This window comes from Pseudopipra pipra, chromosome 8 (genome assembly GCF_036250125.1).
Source record: "Pseudopipra pipra isolate bDixPip1 chromosome 8, bDixPip1.hap1, whole genome shotgun sequence".
Classification (NCBI taxonomy): domain Eukaryota; kingdom Metazoa; phylum Chordata; class Aves; order Passeriformes; family Pipridae; genus Pseudopipra; species Pseudopipra pipra.
In genome coordinates this window covers 118455-130377 of record NC_087556.1, presented here as the reverse complement: position 1 = coordinate 130377, position 11923 = coordinate 118455, and the positions used below count along the sequence as shown (strand labels likewise).

The 11923-nt window shown below is 52.3% G+C and overlaps 1 protein-coding gene across 5 annotated transcripts in view; it reads left to right on the top strand.

The window, feature by feature from the left end:
* Positions 1-374: 374 nt before the first annotated feature.
* Positions 375-11923, top strand: part of ADAMTS14 (ADAM metallopeptidase with thrombospondin type 1 motif 14) — a 32428-nt gene continuing 20879 nt past the window's right edge. For 3 of the 5 annotated variants that reach the window (XM_064662074.1, XM_064662073.1, XM_064662072.1), the window contains exons 1-4: positions 376-524; positions 931-1337; positions 7832-7988; positions 8625-8821. In XM_064662074.1, coding sequence (XP_064518144.1) covers positions 452-524; positions 931-1337; positions 7832-7988; positions 8625-8821 — 834 coding nt within the window. In that variant the 5' untranslated portion in view covers positions 376-451. Of the gene's footprint in view, positions 525-930; positions 1338-7831; positions 7989-8624; positions 8822-11923 lie in introns of all 5 variants that reach the window. The other 2 variants (XM_064662071.1, XM_064662070.1) reach the window with 1 other exon arrangement.

Here is an 11923-nt window from a genome sequence, read left to right as displayed (position 1 = left end):
GATGGCGGGGAGGAGGAGGAGGGATGGTGGGAGGTGGGAGGGAGGGCGGGCTGCCCGAAAAGGCTTTTTTTTTTTTTTTCTTTTAAATCTCCAAGAAAAGAACGATCCGGAGGCAACGCGAGAACTTTTTTTTTTTTTTTTTTTGGTGGGGGGCGCTTGTTCAATAACAAAAAGTAAATTATAAAACAAAAAAAAAAAAAAAAGAAAGAAAAAAAAGAGGAAAAAAAAATTTAAAAAAAATCGAAAGGAAATTAATTAAAACAAGCCCGAAACTCCCACCCCCTCGGGCAGACCCGGCCCCCGGCCCGCCCCACGCCGCCCCGGAGGCGGCAGCGGCGGCGGCGGGAGCGGCGGCGGCCGCGGCGGCGGCGGGGGGAGGCGGTCGCCGGGCGCCGCCCGCCCCGCATCCCGCCGGCCCCCGCATCCCGCCGCATCCCGCCGCCGGCCCCAAATGGATTATCTGCGGCTGGTGCTCTCCTGCCTCGTCCCCCTGCACGGCTGCCTGGCCGCCGGCAGCGCCCCAGGTACGGCCGCTGCCCCCGGGACGGGGGGCCCCGCCGGGGCGGGATGGGCGGGGGGGCACTGACAGGTGGCTGCGCCCCGCGGGATGGGGAGAAGGGGAGAACCCGCCGGCGGCGGGGGGTGTTGTTTGGTTTCAGTGGGAATTGGGGGAGATGGAGCCCGGGCGAGAAATAGTTGGCGTGCTTGGCGTGCGAGGGGACGTCAGCCCGAGTTCCTTCTGCTACGTTGGACGCACCCGCTTAAAACTACAAAGCGGAGCCGTGTGGGGACGGAAAAGCAGTTGTTGGGTTTATGGAGCTCCGGCGGGGCTCGCCAAAGGATCCCCGGGTTGGGTTGGCCGCCGAGATCCCGGTGCCTGAGCGGGATGCTCCGTGCCCACGGCTCTTTCCCTCCGTCTTGTCTCCGCAGAGCTGCTCCTGTCCGGCAAACTCCGCGAGTATGGTGTGATCGTCCCGTTCAGCACCGATTGCCGGGGTCGCTTCCTCTCGCACGTGGTGTCCGGCGAGGCGGTGGCGGGGATCGGCGATCCCGCCTGTCCCCCCGATCCCTCCCCGTCCCACCGCCGCGTCCCCCGCAGCCCCCCAGATGAGCCCCCCCAGCGCCGCTTGCTCTACTTCAACGTCACGGTTTTTGGGAAGGAGCTGCACCTCCGGCTGAGGCCCAACCGGCGGCTGCTGCCCCCGGGCGCCGTGGCTGAATGGCAGGAGGATTTTGAGGTGCTTTTCCGGGAACCCCTCCAGCAGCGGTGCCTTTTCACCGGCGACATCTCCGGCATGCCCGGAGCCGCCGTGGCCATCAGCAACTGCGACGGACTGGTGAGCTGGGGGCCGGCGGGGCGGCTCGTGTGCGGTGCCTGTGTTCTGGTGTGGTTTTCTCTTAAGAGGTGAATGGTGGTGGCCTGAAACCTGATTTTTTTGGTGATGCTTTAGGTGTCCACGGCATTCATTGCCCTTTACCTGGCAGGTTGCCTTTCCCCACGTTGACACAGGGTTCTACCTGCCTGCTCCATCCTTCCATTGGCTGAGCAGGGATATTTATTTAAAAGGCTTGAAAAAATTGCCAGTCCCACGCTTGAGCTGCCTCCTGCCCGGAGGTGGACTGTGCCACATATTGTTACACCCACGGGCTGTGCCCTGCCTCTGGAATGGGTACACCACGCTGGGTGGTGCTGCTCTGTCCTTGCTTGCCTGTGTTTTACCTTGGGACTGCCCCAGGAACTTTTTCTCTGCATTTCCCACCTCTTAAATGGTGCTGAGCGAGCTCGAGCATCTCCTGAAATCACTGTTAGGTGCAGTCTGGCTTCCACCAAGTGTCTTTTTAAGGGAAGACCTCTTTTTTTTCTAATTGTTCTCGTGCTCAGAGCCTCCTGGCTTTCTGAGCACAGTTCAGCGTTAGTAACTTGCTGCCACAGGGCTTTAATTCCTTCAAATGGCTCTGTTACCTCCTTATCCCCGGCGTCTGCTCTGCCTGTGGGTTTCCTACCTCTGATACGCTTGGGGAATCGCTCATTTTTTAATACCTTTGGCCCGTTGCCCTTCAGGTTTCCTTTGAGCCAGTTTAAGTCTTGTTTTAGGTGCCAGCGTTGGCTGTTTCCTCCTGGTACCACTCAGTGTTACTCCTGGGTTGGAATAAATGTCTTATTTTGAGCTTTTTTTTTTTCTTTTGGTTCTTTTTATATATTTCTTTTTTGGTTGCTTTATTCTGGGAGTTCCTTAAGCCAGTTTTGATTACTAGCACAAAAAATTTGGCATTCCTTTCTTTTTATACAGCACCCAGTGTTACTGTACAAGCAGAAATGATAGAGCAGCGTAGCCAGAAATACATATTTTGCCTACATATAGTAGTTAAATTTTTTTCAGCACGTAATCCACACCTTTTGAAGCATCCTGTTAGGAATTTTGCTGAGGCTGCGAACTTGCAGACATTTCTCCGTGACACGGATTGCACTGGGGCTGGTGAATTTGGGCAGGCTTGGGAGCTTTAAAGGCATTTCCTATAGCTCCAGCAAATAAGTGGTGTGTCTGGAATGGAGACCTGAAGTGTGGAGGTTCCATGGACAGTCTCACTCCCTTTGGCATCATGAGCAAAGGGATGCTGGAAGCAGCTGACAGCTGAGAAGCAGCAAGGGGATTTCTCTTCCCCAGAGCCCTGGATGCTGTTAGCATCCAGAATTTAACTTTCCTAGGCTTTAGCCCCAAGTTTTTTCCCTTCTCAGCCCCTTGCACACCTCCCCAGATGGGGTTTGTTGTTACTGTTGCCATCCCTTGGCCGCAGGTAGTAGCAGCAGTGCTGGGTTGGGACGTAGCTTGTGCCATGGGATGTGTTTCCATGTGCATTTATGCAGCCATGCCTCTCTGGCCACCCACAGTACCCCAAGCCCACCCTTTTGAGCCCACATAAAGGAAGAAGTGACCTTTCTCCAGGATAAGGATTTTTCTTTTCTTCCTGCAGTGTATTTTTTGCTCTGTGGCCAACGAATAGATATCCTGGCCTCAACCAGGAATTTCCCATTATCTGGGGAAGGGCATGAGGCTGGGGGAAGAGGCTAGGAGGACAGAGCCCAAGCAGGGGCTCTCCTCCTCCCCCAGTAAAGAGGATTTTGTGATACCTCCAATGTCACAGTTGTCTTCCCTCTTCCATGGATTTTCTGGCTGTGTGATCCTCTGGCTTAAGTCAGTCTGACAGCTCCAGTCTGCTCGGGATCCATCTGCTTTGGAGGAGTTGGGAGCCCAAGGGGACCCCCAAAAAGCAGTGAAGAGAGCTTGATTTAGGAAATGGAGCAAGAAACAGAACAGAAACACAGTGCTGGGTGTGGATGGGATGGGAGGATGACATTTATGATCTGTCAGAGAAGCAGTAGAACATCTGGGAGGGCTGTACACAGGCAGGACTGCTACTGAGGTGCTCCCCACTAACTTAATGTGGGGAGCACCAGCTGGAGGAAGCTCTTCCTTAATCAAGGACCCTGGAATTGCTGTGGACTTTTTCTGGAAGTTCTCCACCAGCTCGGGGAGGGGACTGTGGCTTTGGTATCCCAGTATAGCGTGCGTGGGAGGCGCAGGACCACGGGTTTGCGGTCAGAGGGAGCGTTCTGGGATGCTGTGGATGAGGGCTGTGTACACAAGGAGATCAGCCTGTGTACAAACGGAGACTGAGATTATAAATAACGAGGGGGGGATAAAAAAACCAACCCAGTTTCTTGAAAAAGGCAGTGCTCCCAAAGCCTTTCCTCAGTCCATATTTAGCCGTGTAAGTGGAGCCGATCCCTTTCCCAGATGCCAAGCCCGTGGCACCTTCCTCGGCTGTTGTTTGCCGCGGGCATCCACGCGTGAAAATCTGCCCTTGGATTTTTTTTTTTTTGCAAGGGTGTCTCGTACCAGGGTGGGAAGGTGCTGTCGCCCATAGCATAATTTCAAAGCTGATCTAAGCCACCGAATTCCTAACTGGTAAAGTAGCATTAGACAGAAATCTCCCCCGGCGGACACGTCTCGCTGCAGCGGAGGCATCCCATATCTTTCCATGCTGGCTTCAGCAGTGCGTGGTCGGCCTTGTTTCCTTCCTGCTTTGCTGGTTGCAGAGATGGGTGAAGGATTATCACCCATAGGCACCCTATTTGCTTTTTATGGCTGGCTTTTCCTCTGGGTTTTTTTGCCATAGTCCTGTAAACTGTAGAGCCAGCGTTTTCCAGCCCTGGCGCCCTGGTTTGCTTCAGATGGGTGGCAGCAGATAAGCAGAGCACAAAAGACCTCAGGAACAGTAATTCATAGGGAATGAGGGGAGAAATAGTCCCCAGACTGATGCCCCAGTGAAAAAAAAAAAAAAGGGTTTGTCTTTGAGGATTTTCCTTGCAGCTCCTATAACTGTAGGGTTAATTTTGGGAAGAAAGAAGGTGTGAGATGTCCCACTGGCCTCAGCTGGTTTGGGTCTTATATGGGTGCAAGGGCTTTTCTGCCAGAGGATAATCCTAATTTTTGGCAGTGAGTTGCAAACCAAGCCCTGTTTGGGCTGAAGACCTGATCAATCAGCAGTGAGAGTGCCTCCATGTCCTCACCCCACCAGGAGTCGTGGCTTGTGTCACCTGACAAAGCAGGCTCTGTAGCCATCCCAAAAATCTCTTACCTTGGCACCAAGAGCAGGGAAGAGGAGTCAAGGAGAGCAAGGTGTTGAATCTGAGAGGCTGCAAAGCCTGTGCTGCAGACAGAGAGGTACCAGAATGGTGATGGAGCACCTGTGGACCATGCACCCTTCTACTGACCCCCCCGATGCTCTCACCAGGCAATCCCTGGATGGAAGGGCAGTGGTGTTAGTGATGGTGTCTGTGTTCACACAGCCTGGTTTTCTAGGACTTTTTGTCCAAATTAAGTGTGAATCTCATAGGAAAAATACATACTATGCACGCAGCTGGCTTCCCCCTTCGGCACTGTTTGCTCCTCTGGCTGAGTGCAGCAGCTTTATTAATTTTTCCACATCTCAGCTCTGTTGAAGTGTCAGAATTTCCTGAATTCCTGTGGGAGTTGGAGCTTTTCACCCAATGGTGGTGGACGAGCTGCTTACCCAGGGTTCTGGGGGGCTCCCCCTTAGTGAGGCTGGATTTCATCTCTCCTGTAGCCTGGTGAGCTTCAGGAGAGCTGGAAAAGAGACTTCACCTCTGTGAGCTGACAGGAGTGAGCTTGGTGTTTTCCTTACAAGAAAAAAAAAAGAAGTGTGTTTTCCCTCTTTCCAGTGGAATTGTCTTTAAGGGCCATTTTCTAGTTTGGTGCTTACCTTCACTGAGAGCTGCAGCATCTCATGTTAGGAGTGATGGTCCCACCAATCAATTTAATTCAATTTGGTATTATTAAACCAAATTAAAATCGAGGATGGGAGAGCACATGGCAAGTTGATCACTGAGGATGGGATTGATCTCTTGGAAAGAGCCCAAGGAAAGCTGAGTATGGCTTTCTAGGTGGTGTCTGGCCTTTCTTATTGGCTACCTACAGTTATAACCTTCCAAAAATGCTGAAATACAACCTGAGCTGCTCCTCTTTAAGACCAGGCAGGTTGGTGCATGGCCTGCAGTGGTGTTTTTTGAGTTGTTCTGGTTTCTAATTTATTTTTGTAAATGCCGGGGTGACTGCTGTGTGGTTTCTGTTTCATTCCTTGGGCTGCTCTGATCAGACGGGCACACAAATCCTCGCGTTATCCTCTTTGCCGTCGGTCACCACCGGCATCGGCAGCGTGTTGCATCCCGCCTTTGGGAGAAAGCCTGGGCTGCTTTATTTCTTGAGCCATCTGTAATTAGTCACGAGCTGTAGAGCAGCTCAGACCCAAGTGGGCTGTGGCTCGGGCCCAGGCTCTTTCACATTTTAATCCAGCCTTGCCCCGGCGCGGCGGCACAGCTTTCCTCCGGCCGCCTGACTCAGCAAGTCCCGGCTTTCGCCCTAAACCCATAAACCGGCTTTGGGGTGCCTGGTCCGGGGTGAAACGCCCCGTGGCAGGGCTGGGAGGGGGGGGTGGTGTCCCAGCAAAGCTCCTCCTGGGGCATGGGTTGCTTCTTCTCCTTCTCTTGTAATACAGTTAAGGGCAATGGCTTAGACTGGGAAATTAGGAAAAATTTCTTCGTGGGAAGGCTTGTCAGGTGCTGGGACAGGCTGCCCAGGGCAGTGGGGAAGTCACCAACCCTGGAGAGATTTAAAAGCCATATGGATGTGGCGCTTGGGGACATGGTTTAGTGGTGGCCTTGGCAGTGCTGGGAGAGTGGTTGGAGTTGATCATTTTAGAGGGCTTTTCCAGCCTTGCTGATTCCATGATTCTGTGACCTGCCCCATCATCATGGACTCTTCAGCTATCACTGAACCTGACTTGTGGGTTCAGTCCCTGGCTTGTTCTCTGCCTCATCACCACCACCTTGCCTGGTGCTCCAGATTCTTGACTGAACCTGGCTGTGGTCTTGATCTCCTTGGCTGAGGGTAGTGGGACAATCCCTGGCTGGAGAGGTCCTGCCCTGGGTTGACCTGAACGTCTCCTGTGGGAAGGATCTGACATATGTGTGTCAGGCAAGTACTTACATTCCTTGGGAAGGAGGTGTAAAACAAAACCAGCCAAAAATGTGCTTTGCAGAGGAGTTAAGCAGCCACTAAAACCCAAGTGGAGCAGGAAATTTGATGAAGTCTAAGAGAGCCAGATTGGCCGATGCCATGATGAATCCAACAGTACATGAATGGAAAGGGGATCCGAAGATCCAGGCGGGCTTGGAAGAGCCCCACACTCTGTCAAATATACATCTCTGTAGGCATTTTATTTTTATTTGATTTGATTTGATGAAAACCGTTCCAATCAAAACCCTGATGAGGACTCCAGTAGGTGCGAGCTGCCGAAGGCTTTGCTGTAAGAACAGATCCATATGTTCTGCTGGTGCTTTCCAGGCAGCAATTCAAGAGCGGGTAGCGCCGGAGGAGGGAACGCACGCGTGCGTGGTGGAGGGAGCTGTGAAAAATTCTGGGCTGGGAGGGGTGCTGCCCACGGGATGGAAGCCAAATCCCAGTGATCCTTTTCCTTGCCTGAGGTCTGAGCCGGCCGGCGCTGCGGGGTTTGAGTGCTCAGGCTGATGTAAGAGGGATTTGATGGGAGCTTGGTGTTAATTAGGAGCAGGTCGGTAGCCAGGACAACATTTCCAGTGATGTTTGCCCTCTCATTGATCTTCCCTGTGTTTGGGAGGTGGAGCTGTAATGCTTTCCAGCTTCTCCTCCGACGGGATTCCCCTGCGCTAATTCCCAAGCGCTTTGTGGGGCAGAGAGAGGACAGTTTCTTTTTTCTTCTTCTTGTTGCAGCTCTTAGGGTTGGTGAAATGGCAGATTTCCTCACTGGTGCTATGGGAATGGGATGGGGAGGGTGCAGGGAGGTGAAGTGGCGTGTATCCTGTTATCCCTTGAGTTCAGAGTTCAGCAGAACTCATTGCTGATGAGAAGAACAAAGTTTCATTGCCATTTAAAGACATAACTTGAATTGCAGCCAGGTTGTTTTTTGTTGTTGTTGTTTTGTTTGGTTGGTTTTGTTTGTTTGTTTGTTTTTCTGGTTGGTTAGTTTTTCCCCTTCTTTTTAAATTTTTTTTTCCCATCTGCAGGAGAAATTATGGGTTGTCATAGATTAGCATGGTAACAGAGCCATCCCAGTGTCACGGAGCAGCAACAAGACAGGTTTATTTGGGGTGGTCTTCATAATCATGTATGTTCTGCATCAATCTTTAACGCATGTATTGAGTGTATCTGTCTGCCTGTGCCTATACAAAACCACACCTTTTTTTTCCCCTTGATTTCCTTGTGGAGTCCAGGCTGGCTTGATTCGGACAGACAGCAACGAGTTCTTCATCGAGCCCCTGGAGAGGGGGCAGCAGAAGATGGAGGAGCACGGGAGGGCCCACGTGGTGTATCGCCGGTCGGCCATCCGGCAGGACAGCGCCGCGCCGCGCCACGACCTCCACCCTGAAGGTAGGGGCTGCTGGAGTCTGCTCTGTCCCAGCAACTGAGAATAAGTGGGGAGAGGATTTCTCCTTCCGCGTGCCCCCTGGCTCGTACTGGTTTTAGCTGCCAGCTGGGTTTTAGTGAGAAGAAAGGAGTGACAATGCTGGGCTTGGAGCCCAGCCTTGGTTTAATCACCTCCATGTTGTGAAATGAGGGTGGTGGGGCACTGGAAGTTGTTGCCCAGAGAAGCTGTGGCTGCCCCGTCCCTAGAAGAGTTCAAGGCCAGATTGGATGGGGCTTGGAGGAAACCTGATCTAGTAGAAGGTGCCCCTGCCCACGGAACTCGAGCTTTCAGGTCCCTTCCAACCCAAACCATTCTGTGATTCTATGATGATTCTGTGAACTGTGGAATCAAACAGAACCATTTAGGTGGGAAAAGACCTTTAGGATCAGAGTCCAACCACTAACGTGCATTTTAGCCCTGGTACTTCCAATTCAGAGCCATTTCCGCACCACAGAGCAGCCAGTCAGAGTTAAATATCCTGTTTGGAATTAAATATCCTGTCCGTTTTCCCTGCTGCGCTTCTTGTTCTGTGGAGTGCCGCCACGGTGCCAGGTCACCTCAGCGGCTCTTTGTTTTTCTGCCCTCCATGCCTTGCCCAGAGCCCGGGGCGCAGGTGGGTGACCTCCCCAACTCCCTGGAGCTGCTGACGGAGCGCCTGGGGGACACGGAGCGCAAGAGGCGCCATGCCAGGAAGGATGACTACAACATCGAGGTCCTGCTGGCTGTGGATGACTCAGTCGTGCGCTTCCATGGCAAGGAGCACGTCCAGAACTACGTCCTCACCCTCATGAACATAGTAAGGCTTGGCTTCTGGGGGGAAGGTGTGACTCCCACCCTTCCCTTGGCTTAGTGCTCTTCTGATGCTGCAAATATGTCACCCTTGGAAAAAATGGGTTTGGGGGGGGAAGGAGTGCTGCAGGAAGGGCTGTGCCTTCACGCGACTGGCTCTGGCATTTAACAGCTGTGGGAACTGGAGGGATGGAAAGCAGATCCTTTGGTGTTTACCTCTATCATGTTCCCCTGGCCAACGGCAGGGTCTGGTGTGTTGGTGCTGTTGCCCTCTGTCATCCAAGACCAAGAGCATTTCCTCTTTCTCCTGACTGAGACCGTCTCCTTCTCATCATCAAGATCTCTCACCTTGCCTGGCAAGGTTATGGAGCAGATCATCCTAAATGCAATCACACAGTACCTACAGGATGGACAAGGGATCAGACCCAGCCAGCACGGGTTTAGGAAGGGCAAGTCCTGTCTGACCAACTTGATCTCCTTTTATGATCAGGTGACCCACCTGGTGGATGAGGGGAAGGCTGTGGATGTGTCTGTCTGGACTTCAGCAAAGCCTTTGACACCATCTCCCACAGCACACTCCTGAAAAATGCAGCCCAAGGCTTAGACAGGGGCACTCTGTGCTGGGTCAGGAACTGGCTGGAGGGCTGGACCCAGAGGGTGGTGGGGATGGGGCTGCATCCAGTTGGGATCCGGTCACCAGTGGTGTCCCCAGGGATCAGTGTTGGGCCCAGTTCTGTTTAATATCTTTACTGGTGATTTAGATGAGGGGATTGAGTCCACCATTACCAAATTTGCAGATGACACCAAGCCGGGGGGAGTGTCGATCAGCTGGAGGGCAGGAGGGCTCTGCAGAGGGACCTGGACAGGCTGGAGACTTGGGCTGGTTCCAACGGGATGAGGTTCAAGCAGGCCAAGGGCCGGGTCCTGCCCTTTGGCCACAACAACCCCCGGCAGCCCCACGGGCTGGGACAGAGTGGCTGGAGAGCAGCCAGGCAGGAAGGGAGCTGGGAGTGGGGATGGACAGGGAGCTGAACAGGAGCCAGACTGTGCCCAGGTGGCCAAGAGGGCCAATGGATCCTGGCCTGGCTCAGGAACAGTGTGGCAGCAGGAGCAGGGCAGTGATTCTGCCCCTGGACTCAGCGCTGGTGAGGCCACCCCTGGAGTGCTGTGTCCAGTTCTGGGCCCTCAGCTCAGGAAGGACATGGAGGGGCTGGAGCAGGTCCAGAGGAGAGCAACAAGGCTGGGGAAGGGACTGGAGCACAAGTCCTATGAGGAGAGGCTGAGGGAGCTGGGGGGGCTCAGCCTGGAGAAGAGGAGGCTCAGGGGAGACCTCCTCACTCTCTGCAACTCCCTGACAGGAGGGGGGAGCCGGGGGGGGGTTGGTCTCTTCTCCCCAGCAGCTCTCAGTAAGACAAGAGGGCTCAGTCTTAAGCTGTGCCAGGGGAGGTTTAGGTTGGATATTAGGAAGAAATTCTTCACAGAGAGGCTAATCAGGCATTGGAATGGGCTGCCCAGGGAATGGTGGATTCTCCGTCCCTGGAGGTGTTTAAGACCAAGGCACTCAGTGCCATGGGCTGGGAACCACAGCAGTAGTGGATCAAGGGTTGGACTTGATGACCTCAGAGGTCCCTTCCAACCTGGCTGATTCTATGATTCTGTGAAATGATAGAAAGGAGAATGGTTGTTCCTTATTTAGTTAGAAATTACGGTATTTTATTATTTATTCTGTAATGATAATGTTGATAATTTATTTTGAGTAATATTTGTTGGCAGAGGAAATATTTTTATAGCTTTTCAGAAGCTTTTTCATGCTCCTTGGAAAACCTGTGCACCCTGAGGGTTAGTTAGATGTGTTTGAAAAGGAGTTTAGAGCAGCTCTGCTTTACAGCTCCTGCAACTCTCCTCACTTGGAGGGATGGGGAAGCCTGTGCTGGTTCCCTACATCCCTCTTCTTTCCTTTTTAGTATAGAAACATCCATATTCCCTGAGTCCTGAGAGATGTGGAGGGATCAATGTTTATTCAGGTAGCCATCTTACAGGAGGTTTGTTCTGCCAGCACCTGAATGTCAGCAAAGAGGGTACATGTTCAAGGATCTCTTTCTCTCTTCCAGTTTTGTTTTGTTTTCCATGCTTCATCCTCACCTCTATTTATTTATTTTTCTTTAAGTACTCTTTTACGTGGTGATGGAAAATGTTGAAAAGGCTCAGCCAGTTCAGAAATAACAAAGTTATGAAGGTGCTTTTGGTTTTTTGGGTGGTTGGTTGTTGGTTTGGGCATTATTTCTGCCATATTTTCGGTAATGAAGGGGAAGTTATCAACATGGGGGTAAGGATTTGCGGGATTAGAGGGTGATGGGGTGGAGGATGAGTGATGTGGCTGCTCCAAAACAGAGAAAATGTTGGCTTTAAGAAGCAAATGCCTTCGTTGCAGTGTTTTATTCTCCGGCACGTTGTCGCGATGCCTGTGGTCGGCTGCTCTTGGCATCACTCACATTCCCTCTCTGAACGTTTCTCCCGTTGGTTTACTAAATCCTCCTGCAAGTGGGAAGCCACAGGGTTCCCTGCTCTGACCTCAGGCTCTTCCCACGTTATGGGGGTCGGAGATGATGTCATTTGTCCTTTCCCATCTTGTGGGGGGTGGGAGGGACGGTTTGAGCGCCCGGGGATTGTCAGCTCTAATCAAAAGGTTGGTTTTCAGGCACATTTCATGGTTCCTTCCCTGCAGGCAGGACTTTTCAGGGAGTGAATGCACGGGATGCTGTGCTGGGAGAAGGGAGGATGCTGCCTATTCAATTACAGGCGGCGCTGGAGACTTTAATGAATTAAATAAAGGGGGGAAAAAAGCAGCGTCAATAAAAGGGGGAAAAAAAACCCCCAGGGATAATACATGCAACAAATACTTCCCCCAAGCATTATTTCCTTCTGTATATTCTTCCCCCCCTTCTTTCTTTCTGGTTTTTAGTGTGTTTTCTTCCCAGCTTTGCCGTGACCTCTGTCCGCCTCCTCTTCCCTCAGCGCGCCTCATTTCCTCACCAGCTCAGATTCCTTCAAATACCCGATTCAGCAGAAAAAAGAGCGTCCTGCTTTCTGGCCTGGATGGCAGAGGGAG